This window comes from Pelobates fuscus, chromosome 3 (assembly GCF_036172605.1).
Source record: "Pelobates fuscus isolate aPelFus1 chromosome 3, aPelFus1.pri, whole genome shotgun sequence".
Lineage (NCBI taxonomy): Eukaryota > Metazoa > Chordata > Amphibia > Anura > Pelobatidae > Pelobates > Pelobates fuscus.
This window is the reverse complement of record NC_086319.1, coordinates 298536686-298560459: the sequence shown is the minus strand read 5'-3', so window position 1 is coordinate 298560459 and position 23774 is coordinate 298536686. Positions and strand designations below refer to the sequence as shown.

General features: G+C 39.5%; 1 protein-coding gene across 3 annotated transcripts in view; it reads right to left on the bottom strand.

Moving 5' to 3' along the window:
* Window positions 1–23774, bottom strand: part of MEGF11 (multiple EGF like domains 11) — a 409367-nt gene that overhangs the window by 236510 nt on the left and 149083 nt on the right. For all 3 annotated transcript variants that reach the window (XM_063448765.1, XM_063448767.1, XM_063448766.1), the window contains exon 5: window positions 21815–21907. In XM_063448765.1, the coding sequence (XP_063304835.1) occupies window positions 21815–21907 (93 nt within the window). The remainder of the gene's footprint in view (window positions 1–21814; window positions 21908–23774) is intronic.

The following is a 23774-nucleotide window of genomic DNA, read 5'->3' as shown; positions in this document are numbered from 1 at the left end:
TAACACAGATTTAGACAGATTTGTGAAGAATATTTGAGAGAAATAGGCCTTTTGTGTCTTAAAGTCTTGGAAAGTCTTAGATCTTTGAGTTCAGCTCATGAAAAATGGGGGCAGAAACAAAAGTGTTGTGTTTATAATTTTGTTATGTGTACTTTGGCAAGTGAACAAACCTTTAACATCTTCATAATTATTTTCACAAACAAAGTATATAATTTTCTCTCTGATATATAGCTATATGACCAGACATTTGGATGACTGCAATGCTATCATATCATTACTTCTCAATATTTCATTTTGCAGACAAACTGAGGAAAAAATCTTTCTTGAATCCAAAATGACAGTCAGATCTCTCTTTGGATAAAGAAGCTGTTACCTCACATATTAAAAATTATATCCCTGAATATTATATTTTTGCAAGTATTCATCCAATTGCTGTTTAAACATCTGTACAGACTGATAAAACCACCTCTTCAAGCAGAGAGTTACACACCCTTTCCTTTACTTTGGACTAAATTCCTTTCTTTCAATTTAAATTGGTTACCTTGTTCATAGTTTTGTCTATGAACAGATTTCCAGACAATAGTTTGTATTGGCCCCGAATATATTTGCATAGTGCTATCATGACATATCATATAATATAGTTAGCTACAATGACCTATATAACATTTAAAAAACAAATGTACCCAAGTATGAGGAGGTTAAAGGGACACTATAGTCACCAGAACAACTACAGCTTATTGAATTTGTTCTGGTGAGTAGAATCATTACCTTCAGGCCTTTTGCTGTAAACACTGTCTTTTCAGAGAAAATGCAGTGTTTACATTACAGCCTAGTGATAACTTCACTGGCCACTCCTCAGATGGCTGTTAGAGATCCTTCCTGGGTCATGGCTGCCTAAAATGCATCCAAACATTCAGTGTCTCCTCCCTCTGCATGCAGACACTGAACTTTCCTCATAGAGATTAATTAATTCAATTAATCTCTATGAGGAGATGCTCATTGGCCAGGGCTGTGTTTGAATCATGCTGGATCTGCCTCTGATCTGCCTCTTTGTCAGTCTCAGCCAATCCTATGGGGAGCATTGTGATTGGATCAGGCTACAACTTCTGATGATGTCAGCAGGCAGTGGGCAGGTCTAAAGGAAACAGAGGCAAAGTAAGCAGCTGCAGAATTGAATACAAGTAAGATTTTACTATATTTAGGAAGGCATGAGGGGACCAGAGTGGCTAGATGGGGGTTTTAACCCTATAGGATCAGGAATACATGTTTGTGTTCCTGACCCTATAACGCTCCTTAAAAAGTATTACAACTTCCATGTTACTTTCTTAGAATTAAAATAGGGGTATTATGACCTAGCTATTTGGTTTTAACACTGTCAATATGTATCAAAGACATGGAAAGGGTTTCGTATATGTATTTGTTAGTTACTGTTACAACTACTATTAGGTCATTGCACTTTTACGTGACCGATCAGTATTTATTTGGGTTTATGCATTAATAACAATTTAGAGAAAACTTCTAGAATTGGAGCGGTCACCATGGTAACCTGTGTGATGAGGCTGTTTTATTATTGTATTATGTAAAAAAAAAAGCACCAAAGTGCACACCATCCAGATCTCAGTCAACATGACATTTCTTTACATCTGTCCCACCAAACAACAAAACTTTAAATGTCCGCTTATGTTCCACTGAATTTCATTTCAGCTTTGTGCCCACAGTGCTAAACCTCTGTCATTTTCTCTAAAGTTAATTTTGTGTGAAAAGCTGAGACAGCCAGCTTACATCAAGCACTATCCCCAGTTTCATGCTTATTCTGCTCTACTGAGTTCATTTCTCAAAAATTATCCCAGAGAACCTGACTCCTAGTAGAAAGCCATGTTTTTGCTATTGTTAAAAAAAAATCACAGCAGCTTTACAATGTCCCCCTCACCGACACGCCTCACTTGTTTTATTAACAGAGAGCTGACAGATCGATCAAGTTATAGGTATCCTGCCTCTGGGAAAACATATTAAGGTCAATGTGTCACACATTGTGCGAAATAGGGACGATATACAATATTAAGGTCGGGCAAGAATTATTTACTAGAATTTTATTTTTGATATCTTTCACAAAAGGTGATATTCTGGCTTGGTGTTTATATTGTTTACTTCATCTATTCACTTATAGGTGAATTAGCAAAATTGAATTACTGTAAAGCAGTACAACATTTTCCTGATGAGAGTAATAGATATTTATAATTGGCTTGCTTTAACACCTACATCTAGTCAAATAATGACATACAAAGCTGCGATGTACTAAAAATACTCATAAGTATTGGGCACCCATGTCTTTTTAAAAACTGTAACAGACGGTATATGAATGTATTTTAGTTCTTAGCAGAGAATTGGGTCTTAAATTCCCTCAAATAAAACTGATTTGTTTCAATACACCTAGTGAGGTTCTCAGTGCCTGTGGCCAGAAAAAAAAAACCCTTGTCAGAGGTCAGTATTACCACTTAACTTAATCTACGTTTTACTGCAGAACACAACAGACTTAACTAAGGGACAATAACACACGTATATAAACAATATCATGGCCAGCATTTGTTTTCTGGAAAAATTCCAAACAAAACATGCTGGAGAGCACTACATTAAAGTTACTTAGATTAATACAACCCATGTCTGTTCTCATCCACACCTAAAATAATATGCATGCTAGCAGGGCTCGAGTCTTGCAGGAACGCATGGGAACGGCAGTCCTGCACTTTTTCCACAGCAGGAACGCCGTTCCCGTTTGTGGTCCTGCAGGACTTGTTTGCCCACAAGGCAAACAAGGCATTTGCAATGTTAGCCTCGGGGCAGGCGGGCGGCGAGGGAGCGCTGATCTGTGAGCTCTCCCTGCTCAACTCCCTCGTGCGCCGCAGAGTGATGCCAGGAGCCGGAATATGACATCATATTCTGGCTCCATGCATCACTCTGCGGCGCGTGAGGGAGCTGAGCAGGGAGAGCTCACCGATCAGCGCTCCCTTGCCGCCCGCCTGGAGTTTACCGCCTGTCTGCTTTCCTGCCCGCACAGACCCACGAGCAGCCCCTCTGGACCCCAGGTAAAAAATCCAACCAGCTCTTCCAAATGTAGGGAGGCTGGGTGGATTTTAAAAAAAATATCTGAGTGTTTGGGGCAAATGTGTTTATGTGTATATGTGTATATTTGATGTGTGTGTGTGTGTCTGGCTGTCAGTGAGTCTGTGTGTGTATATCTGTCAGTGTGTGTCTGTGAGTGTGTGTGTGTCTGTGAATAAGTGTGTGTGTGTCTGTTTGTCAGTGAGCCCCCCCTACCCACCACACAACCCCCTACCCACCTCACAGTCCCTTTACCCACCTTACAACCCCCTACCCACTTACAGACCCCCTACCCACTCACAGCCCCCCTACCCAAACCTTGTCACAGTCACTCCACCCTGTCTCCCCACACACCATCACAGCCCCCCACAAACCCTGTCACAGCCTCCTCACACACCCTGTCACCTCTCCACACACATACCCTGTCACTCCCCCCATACATGCACCCTGTCACCCACCCATACACACTGACACCCCCTCCATACAATATAACCATCCCTAATTACTTTCAGCCTCCACACACTGTCACCCCTTCGCCCAACAATATATATGCATACGAGCGTATATTTTTTTTAGGGGGGGAGGTGGAACTTTGGTGAGTTCCCATACTTTTTTCCCAAGGACTTGAACCCTGTATGCTAATCTAACTATGGTAATTGCTCCAACTTAGCCAATGCATCTAGTTAGTAGGCAGCCAGTAATCTCTGCTGCTCATCTGGCAAGTACTGTAGAACACACTTGAAAATATGTGTTCCATTTCTCTATCCATAATGCAATTCACTACATTCTTACTTACTATCCCTAGCAATGTCCAGTTTAGACTTCATTATCATTACAGACATATATACAATGTATCAATTTATACACCTCCCTTGATTGAAACTCTAACAAGACACACTCTGTTCTCCTAACTACAGAATAAGTTAAAGGGCACTGCCTAAGTACAAAATAAATGTAAAAATATGTTTAGTAGATAAAAACTTGATTTCATTTAATTGTTTTTGTTTTTTTTATTGCAGTAAATCTAAAAACAGCTTGCAATACCTGCAGTTCTCCTGTCTGCAGCCTTTACAAACCATCCCCTTCTAGCCCCGTCCAGACTTTCTGTGGTTGTCCAATCACAGACTTCCTATACAGTTTTATGAGAAGTCTTTGCAAGGCAGGGGCTCTGAGCAATTGCCGCCTCTTGAGTTTAGCTCCACTGAACTAGCCAAACTAAGAATTAACAGGACCTGTTGCCTGCTTGAAAGTCAATGGGGTGGAACCAGGCTAATTTATAAATGTGTCGATTTCTATTCTGCAACTGTTGTAAAATGAAAAAAAAATACGACACACTCTTCACATATAAAGCTTTTCATCAAGCTAAAGTTCTTTAACCCCTTAAGGACCAAACTTCTGGAATAAAAGGGAATTATGACGTGTCAGACATGTCATGTGTCCTTAAGGGGTTAAGGGTCTGGAGTTTCCCTTTAAACAATAATAATAAAATAATGTGATGGCTGACTATGCATTGTTGTCTTGGGCATACATAGTTTCATAATGATATATAGTTGTTTTTGCCTTTGTTTCTGCCATCAGTAGTGAAGGGACCAGTTTTAATGCTTAGGATCAAATATACATTTTAATTTAAACTCTAAATAAAAGAAACTATATTTAAAGAAACTCCCCATATAAGAACCCTACCCCCAATCTCCCTATACAGCACATTCCAGAGGCCTCATGGTACAGAATAGCAAACTAGCATCTGTTCTTTTTAACCCATTAGACATTCATATCTTAATATGTATTTGAATAGGAACATAAAGAATATGTCATATTCAAAAAAGCCCCAACACACATTACAAATATCAGGGTGTCATTGGTGTTCACGGTGAGACTCCTAACATACCGGTAGATGTCATAGAGAAAAAAATCATATGGAATGAACATTTTGTTGGTGACAGCAGTTCATGGTTCTAGATTATGAATTATCACTACAGAGGAGAATATAGTTAACGAGGTTTTATATTTAGAAGTTATACAGAGAACAAGGTTTCCCTATTTTCTGATATTTTAAGAGTGTTACTCATTATTTATGGTTATTTCTGTGTATTTGAAATCTCATATAAAGCCTTTAATGTGGCTATAACTAATATATTGATTAAAGCCATATATTGACCATTTACCATGGAGTTACATTGCCAAAATGACTACATGAGATGAGTTTTGTGCAGAGTGTCATGGCTGCTGAGGATTTACAGTCATTTATTAAGCACTTAGTGCCTTAAGATCTCTGTGCATAGAAAGTGTAAATCTCAAAAGGGGGCTGGACACAAATTAGAATCAACCTGCAAGCTATTTAAAGAAGGTAATTTTGTGAGAAGGTAATTCATTTAGAAATAATAAGAAATACAATAAATCTGCTGATTATTATTAATAAACTGTCATATTTTCATACCTATAGGTTGAGAGGTAGACAAAATATATAACGTTTTTTCTTCTCAAATAATATTGAATATTGTCAGTTGGGCATTGCAATTAAGTCACCACCATGAATTCTTAAAAATATAGAATTAAAAGTTATCTGTAATCCAGCACTGGGTAAAGGTCCCAGACGCTAATCTCCCGTCTCCGTCTGAAGCCAGCAGAGATAGAGAAGCCTGTGAAGGGCCAGGCAGGGAGCAAAAAAGAAACCCTGGAAAAAAGTTCTCTACCAGCCCAATAATGCATCGCGCCATCATAGTGGGCAGATATAGATTCGGAAATACAAATTCTAGACCACCCAGGTGCAGTGTACAAAGATAAAATAAATGGATAATTACTTCCTTTTTGTTAGGTATAGGTATAGCAAAAGGATTCCTCTCAATCCTCAATACAACTTTAGACAAAACAGGTTTTTCGGTCTAATTTTCTCCATCAGCTGATTCCGATCAGCTGCGCTTTGCGGGCAATTGCGTTCCAGCGATACATGGGACTTCCGCATGGCTGACAAGAACGAAGAAACTTCCGGGTTGGTGGAACGCATATGCGTTCCACTGACGTTTTCCGGAACTCCTTATATGGAAAGTGGGAACGGGCTTTCAAAGCACAGCTGATCGGAATCAGCTGATGGAGAAAATTAGACCGAAAAACCGTCGGGAAGCCTTATAAAAAGAAGATGGTGTCCACAGAAGGTTCAAAGCATCTCATCACTCCTGAGGAAGTCTGAGAGACCGACGAAACGCGTAGAGTGAGCTGTTTATTTGTTTTTGTATTTTATTTATTTTATTGTATACCTGTTTCTCCTGCTGGACATTTCTATGAGGATTATTATACTTCACAGCGATGGGACAAACAGACTTGTACTGATGGGCCTTTTTATACCTTTTACATTGTAAGTGCAAACATTAAAAGCTGATGTATACTTCACTACAGTGCTATACTATGCCAATTTCTTATTTTTTTCATGAAATACTCATCATCCCAATTGTGAGGAAGTCGTGAGGATCCATTTATTTGATGTGCCTGAAAATCACCTCAATTTTGTGAGTGCAATATATTAATAAGGGGCAATTTATGTTTTTATGTTAATCCCCTATGAGCGTATTTTCTTTTGCTTTATAGGTTTAGGTATATCCTGTTTTGTCTAAAGATATAGATTCGGGAAAGATAACTTAAAATGTAAAACTATTACTCCAACGTGACAGAAAGTACTCATAGGGCTTCAAAATAAACAAAAGAGCAGATTTATTTTAACCCCTTAAGGACTGAGGCAGTTGTACAAGTTGTGATCAAAATAAAACGTAAATAAAACCTGGAATTTGCACTAGATGTCTGTTCAGGCGTAATTCACCTCTTTCATATTATGTGCAACCACACTTATCATATATCATTTTGTTCAAGAGAAACAGGGCTTTCATGTCACATTAAATATTTGTATATTAAACATAATTTAATATGAATAAAACAGAAAAATAATTGAGAAATTAAGAATTTTTTTTTTTTTTCGTTTTGCATGGCATTTTAACTGTGAATGTCACAATTGGTCACAAACACTGGCCAAAGTTAGCGTTCACATTTGTTGTGTGTGAAAAATGCAAAAATCTAAATGGAACGCTAATTTTGGCCAGTGTTATGACTAAGTGGCTACTAAAAAAGACTGTACATACCCCATTTGCAATACCTTGGGTTGTCTACTTTTGCAAATGGTATGTCATCATGGGGGTAATTCTCATTTCTGGGCTACTACATGCTCTCAAATGCAACATAACCAATCTGGCAAATTTCAATATGAAAAAAGGAAATGCAAGCCTTATATTTTGACTTATGGTGAAACCACCATAAAACCTGTACATGGGGGGTACTGTTGTACTCGGTAGACTTTGCTGAACACAAATATTAGTGTTTCGTCGTATATCAACAATTATATCGTCAGTGAAAGTACAGTTTGTGTGTGAAAAATGCAAAAAACTGCATTTTTCCTGATGATATCATCGTTTTGTTTTCCTGTTTTTAAACACTAATATTTGTGTTCAGCGAAGTCTCCTTAGTAAAACAGTACCCCCCATGTACAGGTTTTATGGTGTCCTGAAAAGTTACAGGATTAAATATAGGGCTTGCAAGATAAATTCTCTGGACTTTCTGCCGATGTTGTCGGGCAGGTCCCTCGAATTTTAATTAATAAAATGACTTATGTAAAAATATTATATAAATATATTTGTAGAATTAAAAAATATGTGTATATATATATATATATATATATAATTGTTATAGATTTTTTTATAAATAGCTATATATATAGATATAGATACATATATGTATTTATAACGTCATTCTAAATATATTTTGAATTTAATATGTATGTATATTAATATCAAAATACAGTTAGAAGAAATTAAAACCGGTATATAATTTTTCTTACATGTATTTATTGATTATTTTTATTTTATATATATAACGTCATTCTTTAATAAGATGTCTTTCTCTCAACCGTCAATCAATTCTTCAGGCGAAGATGCACACCCCCCTCGCAAAAAACAAAACAAAAAAAACATGCGTCTCATCCCCCTTAGCCTCACCCTGTGTCTCACTGCCTCCAGCCCCTCCATGTGTCTCATTCCTCCACCAAGCCCTCCAGGTGTCTAATTTCCTCCACAGACCCTCCATGTACCATATCCCCAAGCTCCTGTCTGTACCTCATCCCCCACAGGTGTCTCATTCTCCCCCCCTGCCCCTCCATGTGTCTCATTCCCCCTCGCTCCTCCATATGTCTCATTCCCCCAGCCCATCTATGTGTCTCATTCCCCCAGCCCATCTATGTGTCTCATTCCCCCGAGCCCCTCCATGTATCTCACTCCCCCCAGCTTCTCCATGCGTCTCATTCTCCCCCTCCAGCTCCACCATGTGTCTCATTGCCTCCCCAGACCTTCCATGTGTTTCATTCTCCCCATCCTAGATCCTCAATATGTCTTATTCCCAACCTCCATGTTTCTCATTCCCCAGCTCCTCCATGTGTCTCATTCCCCATAGTTCATCCATGTGTCACATTTCCCTCCCCCCAGCCCCTCCATGTGTCTCATTCCCCTCAGCACCTACATGAATCTCATTCAACCCTCCCAGTCCATTCATGTGTTTAATCCTCCCCCCTCCCAGCTCCATGTGGCTGCTGACCTGCTTGAATCGAGCCACAGACCATGGGAAGATGAGCTTCCTTTTCCTCTACCCGGCCTGACAGAAAGTTCTCACTGAGAGCACTTTCTTTTAATCAGGGTAGAGGATAAAGGAACTCCTCTGCCTGCTGTACGCTCAGGCATACTACAAGAATTGACCAGCTAGAGAGGAGTGCTTCCCCTCCTGCTGGTTATTGCTCCCCCCAAGTATCCCGGTGGGCCAGTTCGGCCCTGAGCCTGTGATAGGACTGTTTCTCCGGCTCAAAGCGCATGCGCATAATCTGAGCTGACTAAGAATTCCCATTTATATTTTAAAAAAACAAACAGAAAAAAAACCCTAAAAAAAAGCGGGAGGTGGGAGGGAGAGCACAGTGGGAAGGAGGAGGGAGCAAGTGATCTTCACATTGCAAGCGATCTGCCTGCAAGGGAGAAGATTATTATGTCTGTTGCCAGCGCGCTGACAACTGACATAAAGTATAAACAGAATTGATGTTAGGCAGCCAGGTAGTTTGTTCCGGACTGTCTAAGTCATGTGTGCTGCAGGGTGTAACTAGCTCACAGTACGCAAGTGCAAATATCTCTGAATGTGCAGTCTTTCAAACAGAAACACAGCACATCTAACCAAAGTGGTCATGGTGGTTGGTATAAACATATATTATTATAAATGTGCATATCTTTCTATTAACAGAAGACATTACCTAATCACCACTCTATGTAAAGTTGTACCACATTAAAGGAATGCTCCAAAAAAGTCCACTTTATTGGTTGTTGTGCCAGGAGAGTGCTTGGCCCATACTGTAGTAAGAAGTCAAACTGTTTTGGTTCTGACAACTTGGGTACCGCCAGGTTGTAGTGAGTATAGTATTTGGAGTGCTCTTTTAAATCCATATTTTGGTTTATTTACACTATTTTCCATTCCCTATTGCACATCTTATATCTGCTCTTACCACTAATTTTAAAATGTACAAAAAAAACATTGTAATAATTATCTACTTTTCACCACCTATTGTTGGAATTTCATTTCTACAATGCCAATGCAACCTCAACTATTTATGAGGAATACCACTCTATATTGTCTGCACTGGTTAATTTATCATGGTCTGCAGGTTACTATGAATTTTTCATAATTTCATTTCAGTTTTACACAGTTACATTTACAAAACAATATATATTATTGCCCCATATCTAGGAATTCCACACAACATCTTTCAAATTAATGAGCCCTTACTGACAGCCTTGTGTTCACTGGCACCCTGTATAAAATGTTTGTATAACATATTGAGCATTCCCACAGTCATATTATATCATATTATTTTACACCATTTCTCTACATATTGATCCTGCATACGTAAATCAGCCACTATTTTTTATAGTAGATTTCACGCTACCAACGCCTTTTGCTGCAACCTGCAAATGTTTGTTTGTTTATTGTTCAGTAGTTAAAATAAAGGAGAATTACTTGCTTTCAAGCCTGTATTAGGTACTATTATTGCACTTATACCTGTTCTTATGTGCACATGCTATTGTACTTTATGACAGGGTTAATGCATTGTGTATTAAACTGTTACATTCTTCTCAAGAAATAGAATTTCAATAATCTAAAAAATTAGTAGATTAGTTTCAGGGCACAATAAATATTACATAATCTTACCTTTTTGGTAAATAAAGCAAGACAGGACAGAACACAAAGATATACAAGAGAAAAGTCACACTAAAAGCTATAACCTCATACTACTAAGAGAACTTGTTAGAAAACACATTTTGGAGGAAAATACAATCAAATGAACTTAATTATCCAAATACTTATACAGGAGATGATTAAAAAATTCAGTCAAGGGGGGCGGGGCCTGGCAGCCATGGCGGCTAGATGCATCCGGGATGAGGTCCCGCTGCTCAATTGCCATAATCATGCAGTTTATGGTCCCACAGATTACTCAACTTGTCCCCAAAGTAACTCTAAAACCAGTGGGGACTCACCAGAGCGTATCTGATGTCTCACGGTGTCTATGCCAATGGAGAGCCGAGGACTGGCCTGGTGCGCTTGGAAAAGCAGCCGATCTCTGCTCCAACCGCGCGGTTGTGTAGTGCCCCGATGCCCCTCCTCCCCCAACCCCGTTGTACTGGTGGGGGTGATCCCAGACCACTCCAGGGAGATCTCCACAAAACGCTGAGGGCGCTCGGCATTATCGCTGGCACTACGCCGGACCCAAGATGGCGAATGCCGCGTGCTCCCCCGATCCCTGCAAGGCATGTGTTGCTGTTCAAAGGCCACTATATGTGCATGTGAGTCCTAATGGGCAGAGGAGGAATCACTGACGGAACTAGCGCCCACCAGCTTATCGGAGGGGCTTCGAAGGCAGAAGGAGCGGAGGGCAGCAGAGCCCTTACTTTAATACCCTGAGCCTTAACATCATGCAGTTGAGTGAGATCCCACATACATCAGCTAAATCCAACAAGCTTGGGACTTTCTTTCTCTGACCCAGGGACTTTATTAAACAGTCTACAGTACAGTCACTAATTACCTGAAAGGGGGACTTCCTGGAGATTTCATTCTAAACCAACACTCATTACTCTCACAGCTCCTAATCTACCTTCTCTTGTTATCTCTTCTCAGTGCACATACTCTTACTTACTCTTGCACCTCATATTGTACAGTTTAGCACGGGGTTGATTCTATCTTGTTTAACCCCTTAAGGACACATGACGTGTGTGACACGTCATGATTCCCTTTTATTCCAGAAGTTTGGTCCTTAAGGGGTTAAAAGAAAAAAAAAAGTGTTTTGTTTCATACATATTCATTGTTTGCAAGCTATGTCTCTCTATTGCTGAAAATAAAATATTTAAAAAATAAAACATTCGGTCAAAAGAAAATTAACAAATATAAATAAAGCAAAAACAGCAAACCCTTATGGCTGTAAGAATTTTATGCTTCAGGTCTTGGATGCAAATATAAAAATATGCTAACTGCAAACAACAGATTTAATTCCAAATCCTCATAAAACATAACACAGCAAGCTTCACAGAGATTACCATTGGTCCCTGTGCACTAAGTGTTTGAAAAGGTTCTCCTGATTGTGATGCCAATTAGTTCACAGTAGGAATCAGTTTATGGGATTGTGGTCACCAGATGTGTTTCAGGCAAACCATGTACTTACAGTAACCTATAAATGTGTGCAGTCTAAGCTTTCGTAATAACTAAACACAGCAAACAGTAGCAGATCAACCTGTCGGACATATTTAAACCTTCCAAATATTGACATAGTTATCAGTGGTCATCTGTGCACTGGCATTGGTATAAATTGGTAGAGCATTGGTAATACTTCTAACCATGTTCAGAAAGATACTAAAATATCACACAACGTACAGAACAGTCGAACAAGGGTCTATAATATAATATCTGGGTGTTACAAAGGCTAAAAACCACTGCTAGAGATCATAATAGATTATATGTAAAGTTTTTATTTTGGACATTCCTCTAAACTTGCATGTTTCCTTTTCAGGAGATCAGCTTAATCCCATGTAAAAAAAAGGGTTGTTCACAGGCAAGTCTCAGCTATGAAGGTAAATGAATCCACAACTCAAGCCATACAGGACCAAGTGGAAAAAGGCAATGTTGCCTCTAAAGTGCAACAGACATTGTAAGTACAAAGGTGTAAACGGAGTAAGCAGACGTATGTGCTATTCTCCCCAATCCAAAGAAGCAATGGTAGTTAGAGTGAAATCCAGCAATGTGGCATTGGAGTTCTTCAACCAAGTACTCCAAATGTACTCTTTAGCCCCAAAACTGCTCTAGGAGTATAAATACAATACAAAAATCTATCAATAATATTATGAAAAAAATCTTACATTAGAGCTGTGAGCTTACATAAAGCTGAACTATGTCTAACCAAAGGGCAATGATAAAACCGAGGCTTCAATTTAATAATTTTGGATAAGCTTATCAAATTATTTAATATTTTGGGATAAACTTTAGGATTTTGAGAAATATTTTAATATTTTGATATGTTTTGTTATATTTTCATATTTAAAATCATTTAATAGGTTTATCATAAATTATGAAATCATTTCAAATACTTATCCAAAATATTAAATAGGGGCCTTCGTCTGAGGTTTTACACACAATAAAATAAAATGAAAATCTGAGAAATGAGTAGTTCATAGTTACAGTAATGTGTGTCTCAGTTTTGAAATGGTTAACACCAATAAGTGAGTAGAACTGTCACTCTAGGGACACTCCAAAATGAGAACATTTAGGGTGTCATTTATTAGAGTTAAACAGGAACGTATTTCATTTAGTAATTGGCTCCTCGCCCTCCACCATCGTTCCTTTCTTTTTTTTCCTTTGCAGATGAAAACTCATAAATGAAATATGTTGGCCGAATGCCCAGTGAGGAAATATAAAGGAATGAATAATGTTTCTATCTCAATCACAGTCATTGCTTTTAATATTCCTAATTACTTGAAAAAGCTGCGTATTCAGTACTGGAGAATAGCCTTTTCTTCTGCTGTCTCTTTTTCACTTTGTACTCACGGGATCAGGAGCATTCTCAAGCATTTCCCCGCCTACCCTAGTCTTTATGGGGTGGTTTATTGGAAAACTGAACAGACAGATGCTCTTTGCCCTCTCTGCTAATGTGACAATAATTACCACATCTAAACACTGCTTCTCCAAATTCACTTTACCAACCTGTGTGTTCATAATTAGGACTTTACCAGTCATGGCTGCTTCATCTCACTGATGGGCTACATAGAAAAAGTGGTTCCCAGCAGAAAGTCCCCTCACTCTAATCCAATTTCTATTAAAACAGTGAAAATCTCTAGTTTTCCTCTGACTGAATCTCTAACCATCAAGCCTAATAATACAGTACCGGTATATTGGAATTTTTGTTATTTTTGTTTTTTAATGCATCACTGAAAGAGTTCTTTGAGTTACCCACATTTCGATGTGGGCCTGTCCTTTGATGGAAGGTATTGACCAATACATCCACGGATAATCTCCACTAGATAAATTGTCCTATTTCCCATGGTTCTAGCAAGATCAAGAAAACATATGTTTCTGAGACCAATGTCTAACCCTTGGAGGCTGCCTAGGGTCGCCGTATGGTTAATTCTGCTCTGATTCTTCTTAGTGTGTAATTAGTTAGACTTTAGTTCAAGTTGAAGAAGCAAAACTATTTCAGAAAACCACCTCCTTACATTTTCCTGCAACTAAGCAGGCAATCCCAATACTTCTACATTAACAAAAGAGTATGGGAGAGCAGTTTTCCATTTGCTAATTTTTTTCCTGTTGGATCTGTAGAATGTTCATTCACAGTCTCCTAATGCACTATATTGAAATTAATTATATAGCAACAGTGAGCAATTCATTTTTACTAATTCCAAACAGAAAGCTTCAGCCTCTGGCTCTTGTAAACTATTCTTTTCCATTGTATTTACCTGTCATGATATCATAAACTGGGACTGGGTCTGGAGACTGTAAGCTTGTTTGAGCAGGGTTTTCTTGTAATTGTCCTATTTATAGTTAAATCCCCCCCTCTCATAATATTGTAAAGCTCTACGGAATCTGTTGACGCTATATAAATGGCAATAATAATAATAATAATAATGAAAGGAGTGGGCTGTAGTGTCTGGGGTCAGAAACAATAGCAAATATGTCTTTGAATGTGTAACTGCTGTGTTGCTCACTTGGGGAAAGGTGAGTGGTGTAGCGCAAGGGTAAAGGGTCTTTACATTTAACATACACCTGTGTATCTACACTAACTGCTATTGGCAACGCAAGAGCCCAGGTGCAGTAAAATACATTAAATGTATTTAGTATTGAACCTACTGAACAGCAAGTTAAACGGTTTGTTACAATTATTATTATGTAATTACTTATATATGGATCTTTTTATATAAACACTTTATTAGATACTGCTGCTCGTTAATGCAAATGTAATATTATCATGTGGCAGCAACTCAATGCATAAAGGCATGCACCTATGCACAAAAGGTTCAGCCTTGATCTCAATAACTTTGACTGTGGAGTGATTGTTGGTGCCAGACGTGGTTATTTGAGTATCTCAAAAAATGCTGATCCCCTGAGATTTTCACATATACATTTACAAAGATTCTGACAAAAAGCAAAAAACATCCAGTGAACAGCAGTTGTAGGTGAAAAAGCCTTGTTAATGAGAGAGGAATAGCCAAACTATTTCAAGCTGCCCTTTAGTCAACAGTAACTTAAATAACCACAAGTAAAAAAAGTGCTATGGAGAATCAATAGGTTGTGCTCTTTTCTTTTTTAATCCCTTAAAAACGTTTAATGTTCCATGCCACCCTGAAAATAGTGGGCTTAAAAGCTGTTAGGAAGCCATGGAAAAGCCTGGAGCTTTGGAGTGAGTATGAGTAGGAATAAATCCACGTCCGCACCTTGGAGACCAAGCGATCAATCGATACCTGGTGCTCCTCTCTGTCAGCTGAAGACATATTTAGTTGCCAGATACTGACCGACGCACTAATTGCATTCAGCCACAGTGATAACCTAGGAATCAGAAGGGACTCTGGGTCTCCCTGCATTCTCTATTGCAGACCCTGATCATTACTGGGCTGTACCCTCTGCCAGCACCAATCATCAATCATGTGATCTGCAGAACAGCATGCAGGAGCTACAGCTGAGAGGGAGATCGCTCTCTCATGTTGCTATCACACAGTACAGTGTGCTTTAAATGTGTAAGCTAGGAAATCCGTTTGCTGATGTCATTACGGACATCAGCACAGGGAATCCCTCTGGACAGCGTTACAGTAGGGTTAGGGTTGGTGTATAGGTAATGTGAGTGTAGGGTAAGTTAGCATTGGGTTAAGGATATTGTTGGGTTAAGATTATGGTAACGTTAGGGTAGACGTGAAGTTAGAGTTAGTGTAAGCATAAGGTTAGAGTATGGCCGGTGTAGGGTTAGGGGTAGGATTGTTATTGGGTGAGCCTTAACAAACGACAATTAATTGAAATCCTAGACATATGAGACATTTAACAATGTTAACAACTGAACTGATAAGTGAAACTATTTTGAGAGTACTAAAGTGTGCTCCTGCTGCAACGACTAAGTCAGACTCGGTTATGTGACATACATGTGCAATCCTCACACATTGCATGAGGATATTGAATGTCCTCAAATGCTTATCACAGGGAAGCATTTGATTCAATGCTTGCCTATAATAAGTATTTGCTTGGGTGGACATGTCACTCACTGTGCCTGCGCTTCTTGTTCCCAATACTTCCCTACGAGAAGCATGGGATTGGATGAGAAGACAGCACGGAGGCTACCTGCGGGACAACCTCTCTAGCTGAACTGGGTCTCAGTGCTAGAAAAACGGTAAGTAAAACCCCTTTTTTGTTTTTTGTATTTCATTTAAGGGGGACCCTGAACCCTGAATCTAAATAGTGGAACATTATAATGTTAGGAATACATATTTTACTTCTAATGTTATAGTATTCCTCTGATGTTTTGCAGGATACACATACAAAATATTAAAGGAAAGCCACATCTGTCCATTACAAAAACAAAATATCACATGTATAGGTGCAGTTAAAGAGAAACAATTGAATTACGGTGGGAAAACACATAGCACAAATTCTAGGTTTTGTTTTGGTTCAGAAGTTGGACTATAGCAGGTATATGCCAAATAGTACAAGGAGGAAAACAGAAATTTTTACTTACCGTAAATTCTTTTTTTCTTAATATGGTGGCAGTACCTGTGGGTTTTGCTCCTTCCTGTGGACAAGCATCTAACAAGCTTAATTAAATCAACAAAACCCCTCCCCCTTGCCCTATAAAAAGGGCTATCCGGCAAAACTAACCTCAGTAAGTAGCAAGAAAAATCCCAAATAGAACTCATACTGAATCAAGATAATGTAAAATAGAGGGAGGGAAGCTGTACTGCCACCATATTAAGAAAAAAAGAATTTACGGTAAGTAAAAATTTCTGTTTTTTCTGTCATATGGTGGCAGTACCTGTGGGATATAGCAAGATCCTTAACTCGGGCGGGTCCAATGTCACCGTAGGTCGCAACTTATATGCCTAAAAAGCAGTTTCAGAGGATGAGAACATCTCTAACCTGTAGAGCTTTATGAAAATGTGGAATGGAAGCCCAAGATGGTGCCTAACATATGGTCACTAGAAAAAAAAAAACCAAGTGTTCTTACTGACCCAGAGGCAGCCAATACTCCAAGCGTCCTGAGAGAAGCCGGAACTTGAAGACCACCGGGAGAAAATGGCCAACCAACATACTCGCCTGAGTCAAATGAAACAAAAGAGTTGCAGGAATCACTGTATCCTTACACCTTTTATGGGAGGATAACAAACAGAGGACCAGAATAACTGAGCTCTTCAGTCCTAGGAAGAGAGATATTACAAAGCTCCTTCAAGCTACAAAAAAAAAACTATTCAAGCCCCCGAGCAGTGGTGGCAAAAACTACCAAAAGGAAAACAGAAAACACTGACACTTAGTACCAACCCGTAGGGAAAAAAAAAATGTTTAGCGTGAAGAACCACCGTGTCCACGAGCAATACTGAAGTTCTCTGAACCTTTTAGCCGATAAGATGGCCCCCAAGAAGGTGTCCTGGAGAAACAAAACTTGTAAGGGAAACCCTTTAACAGGATCGAACGGGTGTTACCAAAAAAAAAATTAAAATTCAAGGACCAAAATACCAGGAAGGGAAAACAGAACTCTAGGAGGATGTCTGGACCTGGCAGATTACAAAAAACCTCAAGCTTAACATCTGGATGTAAACTCTAAGAACAGCAGGATTTTCTGGCTTGAAGGTCTGGACCTCAAAGCAGAAAACGCCGAAGCCTGCCGAACAAAAAACCAGGAGACATTAAAGCAAGGGTTTTTAGACGAATGAAACACACCAGCAGGGGTGTTCCCAAAATCCCCCCCAAAATTTCTAACCCTTATCAGAAAGTAGACCTTTAAACAGGATATATAGTTGCCAAACAAATCTTCTCGCAGACCTAGATGATGAAGAAGCACCCTAGCCGTAGTCAGGCTATCAACCTGAAACTCTACAGAACCACTGTATAGAGCTTTGAACGTTTGGGAATCAGAATCTTTTATGCTCAGCATGGAATAAGAACCAGGATAAGGCTCCGATAGACCTAATTTTCTAAGACAACTAGAAAAAAACGTAAGCGGAAGTAAGACACATTACAAAGAGAGTTATCCATCACCGAGGGACCTGTACTGAAACAGGAAGTGACTTGGTCGTTGAAAAGTTTGTCAACAGAGCCCTGGCTGGAACAACAATTTTCCTCTCCAGAGAGTCAAATTACACGGACATAAGGACCAAACTTACTAATTCCAAATACCCTCTCTGAGCTCGACGGCTATGACAATCCCTCTGAAAGGAACTACCGAAATATCTACTAGATGAATTTGCACCTCAGCAAGATAACCGCATGCAGGAGAGAGAGAGCGCGCCTACACCGGTTCCTCCCTGCCGGTTGATGTACCAACCCTGTACAAGTGTGCGCATGAATATTTACAGCCTTCTGCCGTATCTACGGACTGAAGAGATGAAGGGCGGCAATACACCTTAAAACCCCTGGAATCTGCGGATTTTCCCTTAATCATTACCACGAAACATGAAGGGGATTAAATAAGAGCATCTGTAGCGATCCCCAACCAGAAAACATTAGACGGAAGACAGACTTCCTGAAATGAACTCTATCTAATTTGAAAATTGGATCCGCTACTACCAACACCCCTTCTTCTATGATCGGGGAGAGAAAACAGTGGGATCTTTTTTTTTTTTTTTTTTTAACATGTTACGAGATCTAGGGACTCTTATGAATAGGCAATAGACTATATGGATTGCTGGGGAAACGTCGGTCTCAGAAATTTTTCCCTCTGTACGCTCCGTCTGATCTCCAAAAAATTAAAATAATCGCCTTAATATACACAACTGTACTTCTGTAGACAGTACCGAGGTTACACGCTAATCACCTGATACAAGTAACGGAATTTTAATAGACAACTGCAATTTCTGAAACGATTGGGGCAGAGGTTAATCCTGTTCTGCAGTGTGTTGAGCAAAAAAAAAGAAAAGAAAAAACTAATAACAAAAACATCTCTGGATCAGGCAGCACCTTGAAAACACCTACATTGTGTGTGTTCGTCAACCGTCCAAATTGCCAGAGATATCAGTAACCTATACTGAATCTTGTATGAACAGAAGGCATACCTACACAACCTATGCCCTATACCAGGGTTACGCAACTCCTGTGGAGATGATATAGATATAGATATAGATTTATGAGCTTCTGTGAAGATGCCATCTCTATACTGTCTAATGAGCATACATCTCCTGGTAACTCATCCATAGAGAAACTAGTGAAGACATATACTGAGGCCCTGTCTTCCCAGTACCTCATACATAAGGCATATAGAGGCTGTTTTTTTTTTTTTAGAGTATATAAAAGGAAATGAACCCTCCTAAAATCGCCTATAGTGGTTACTGAAGTTGAGACCTCACATCAACTCGACAGAGTATATAGTAGATGCATATACTAAGGCTGAGTCCTCAAGTAACTCCTAAACAGAGCATGCACGGAGGTTGAGTTCTCATTCCTAACGAATACAGTGCATACAACTAATGAAGCGGAGTCCACACTTCAAACTCGGCATAGAGCATATAGTGGGTGCATCTACTAAGGTCGAGTGGATAACAAAACAATGCGACAGAGCATCTAGTGGATACATCTAAAGAGGTTCTAGTCCTTATACAAGGACTTTATAGTGTGTACCCCTACTGAGGCTGAGTCATCTTAGACACTCACACACACAGAGCATATAGTGGGTACATATACTGTGCACAGCAACTCGTCATAGTGCCTATAGTGAGTGCATACACTGCTCACAGAACTCGTCCAAGCATATCGTGAGTACAATTACTCTCACAGCAACACGTCATATAGCATATAGTGAGTACATAAATTGCTCACATCAACTCGCCGTAGTGCCTATAGTGAGTACATAAACTGCTCATAGTAACTTGTCATAGAACATATAGTGGTTACATATACTGTTCACAGCAACACGACATAGTGCATATAGTGAGAATATATACTGCTCATAGTAACTCGTCATAGAACATATAGTGGTTACATATACTGTTCACAGCAACTCGTCAGTGCATATAGTGAGTATATATACTGCTCATAGTAACTCATCATAGAACATATAGTGATTACATATACTGTTCACAGCAACACGTCGTAGTGCATATATTGCATACATCTTCTGCACACAGCAATTCGTCATAGTGCATATAGAGAGTACATATACTGCTCACAGCAATTCGTCATAGTGCATATAGCGAGTACATATACTGCTCATAGTAACTCGTCCTAGAACAGATAGTGGTTACAAATACTGTTCACAGCAACTCGTCATAGTGCATATACTGCATACATCTTCTGCACACAGCAATTCGTCATAGAACATATAGTGATTACATATACTGTTCACAGCAACACGTCGTAGTGCATATACTGCATACATCTTCTGCACACAGCAATTCGTCATAGTGCATATAGTGAGTACATATACTGCACACAGCAATTTGTCATAGTGCATATAGTGAGTACATATACTGCTCACAGCAATTCGTCATAGTGCATATAGTGAGTACATATACTGCTCACAGCAATTCGTCATAGAGCATATAGAGAGTACCTATACTGCTCACAGCAATTCATCATAGTGCATAAAGTGGGTACCGTCATCTTCGTCCTCTTCTTACCTCGTGGCTTCACACTTTGCAAATGAAGTGTCTAAACTTTTACAGAGATCATTTTGAAGGAAAGATTAATTTACCTTACCTCAAAATGCCTCTGAACCGTGTGGGGGGGTTGGTGACACGGCGTACCACTTCTGGCAAGCATCCATGCTGTCAGTGGGTACTGCACAGCTTCGTCTAAGCCGAGCATCAAACTTGGCTTTTATTTTTTTTATTTAATAAAGTTTCGGCATGCGCACGTGCACCACCGGAAACTTTTGGTGGAACGCATCACCTCCCGGGCGTGCGTTCCACCGCTGTGCGCAGGTCATCAAGACCGCCTCCAGAAAGTATTCGCCGGAACCTTCTCGGCATAAAAGGCAATGTATCCATTTGCTCCGTAACCATAACGGAGGTAGCATGGTCTCTCAGCTAACCGCCCGGGCAGCTCTCGGACCGGAATCCCCCAGACCAGGAGCCTGTGTGTCTCACCCTCCAGATGCTGTGTCCTTCCCTCTCGGGACAAGAAAGGAAACTGGGGTTAGTTTTTCCGGATAGCCCTTTTTATAGGGCAAGGGGGAGGGGTTTTGTTGATTTAATTAAGCTTGTTAGATGCTTGTCCACAGGAAGGAGCAAAACCCACAGGTACTGCCACCATATGACAGAAAAATTACTGTTTACAAGCTAAAAGTTTATAAAGCTTGGCATGCTGGTACTGTAATTCTCATTCACTACATCCAAAACAAGAACAAAAATACACGCATTTATACAAACTAGACACCGTAGGACAATTTATACTTTTCACACTATGCAATCATTTAACAATTACTGAGAAAACATCTAGTTGTATTATGGCTTTTGTGCTTTTCCAAAGTGGTTCCAAGGGGTTAGGTATAATGAAATAACGTGGGACAGAATTTTAAGAGTAGATGAATTCACAAGAATATTACAATAGTTTTGATAGTGACTGCTCCAGTTACACAAGGAGCAGCTATATGACAGAGAAAAACATCAAAGCATTATATTGAACACACAACAGCATGAATTGACAGACATGCTGTGTTGCCTATTGGGTTGTATGTAAGCTTCTGAATTATTTATCTGCTATTTCAACAAACTGGAGAATTGTTAGTGAAGGGTGAGAGGCCAGCTCTGTCCACTTCTAACTAACCAGCAGAGTAATATTGGATTATTAAGGAGATTCTTGAAACTATGACTAAATTAAGATTTTCCGAGATAGGTGGATCATTGTGACCCAAAGAAAATGGTAGATCCATTTGACTTTCTGTTTAATACTCATGCAAATATTTGGTTAACTGTCTACTCACCACTCGAGCAGTCTGCACCTCCCCAGCCAGGTTCACAATGACAAGTATCAGGAGAAACACAGCGGCCATGAACACACTCTTCTGTGCATAGTGCTGTGGAAAACGTGTAGAGCATTACACATTAGGATATAATGTGAGTGTATGCAGAAACTGTTAAAAATGTGTTACAAAGCACATAGTGACATGCAATGAGCTGTCAAAACTAAACAAAAGGAAGACAGAAGCTGGAGCTTAAATAAATTAGATTATTTATAAAGTTGCATCTGGTATTATGGAGTACAGTGAGTAGTATGACTTATCACCAAACATTCCACTAACATTTGCCTGTACTGGACAGCGGTTGTAGCCAATGCTGACTCCATTATTATTATTAATGTAACGAGAAACTATTTCCCTTAGATATATCTAGCTCAATTTGCAATAAAAAAGGTAAATAATCATAGTCTTGTATTGCTTTTTCACCTGGACATACACAAACCACAGTAATCCTAAAGGGAAGTTTTATAATGCAAATAAACATTATTGACTTGGGGGCAAGAACATGAAGTAAACAATTAGAATTTATTTTATTTTTTTGTCTTTTACCTTTTTATTGAGGAAAGAGCCCAGGTTATAGCAAAATATATCACAATGTATGCAGATAATAAACATTTCACATTGTCATGAAGTACATGAGCTACAGATGTAGGATACAATCAACTAGAACAATACCTCCTTTTATAAATTTAGAGAGTAAAGCGTATATATACGTAATTAAATAAAGATCTGTGTAGTAGATAAGAAAAACGTAACAGCTGAAGTGTACAGGAAGATAGTTACTGGAGTAAACAGTCATATATGATTCGGCCTAGAGACAAATTCAATTTAACAGCAAAAGAGATACAAAAGGGGCTACATAGGGAAAATTACTAAGCAGATGCTTCCCACTTAGGCTCCTCTGAACCTCAAATCACCCAATTCCCAACTCCAGAATCTGCTCAGCTGTACTGACCATGTCATGCCCATTAGTACTTTCACTACATTTATTGGCTGGTGACAATATGCTTCCTCGGCCCCAGGCTGCAACGCGAGCCAGCACTTAGTGCTCACGGATCCATCCACTCCCAGTGCGCATATCAGTATCTCTGAAGTGCCCACCAGAACTAACCCCTCTGGGGGTGTGAGTGGTATTGGAGAGACCATCTCTCCAAGGTTCACAACCTACGTAAGCAGTCACTGGGTGTAGTCATCTTTCAAGCCTGGGTCTTATTGCTCCTCTGATCTTTGGGCTGGTCTTTCTGGTTAAAGGAGAGCTGAGCTGCAGGTGCAGATATTATCAAAGGCTTGATTAACCGCCTTCATCCATGTGGTCCACTGTGGGGATGGTTGCTGGTTAATATGTAAGGCATCCATATTGAGTATGGTCAACTTCATAAAAAGAAAGGCACTGCCTGTCTCTGCATCTTTATGGTGGATAAGCTGGATTCCAGTGGGGACCGGGATGACTTCCACCAGTCCAAAGGGGGGGTGGAGAGCAGGGCTTCTGTCAGTGCAAGGCTTTTCCAGAGCGAGAAATTGGCCGCATTTTCCACCAGGACACGCTAGTATCTACAAGGCTAATAGGCTTGTAGATACTCCAAGGTAATTCAGGTTAGTCAGAGATTAGTGTCCTCGGATGGCAGGAGCAAGTCTAGAGCGGAAAAAGTCTCCAAAACTCAAAATATTTTACCATTTTGTGGAGGAGCTTGTCCAGCCTGCTACTTGCTCAGCTCCAATTACAAATTATTTTAACAGTAGTTATGTCCTACATTTCTCTACCTAGGCAAATGGTTATATCTATTGGCTGAGTGAATCATAGCCTGATATATTCTTAATTTATTTGAATTATCACTTATAAACTATCAGTACTAAACATTCAGTTTATTATCATATTTACATTTTGTGTTCCACAAAAGCATTACTTACATGAGTCAGTGTTAAT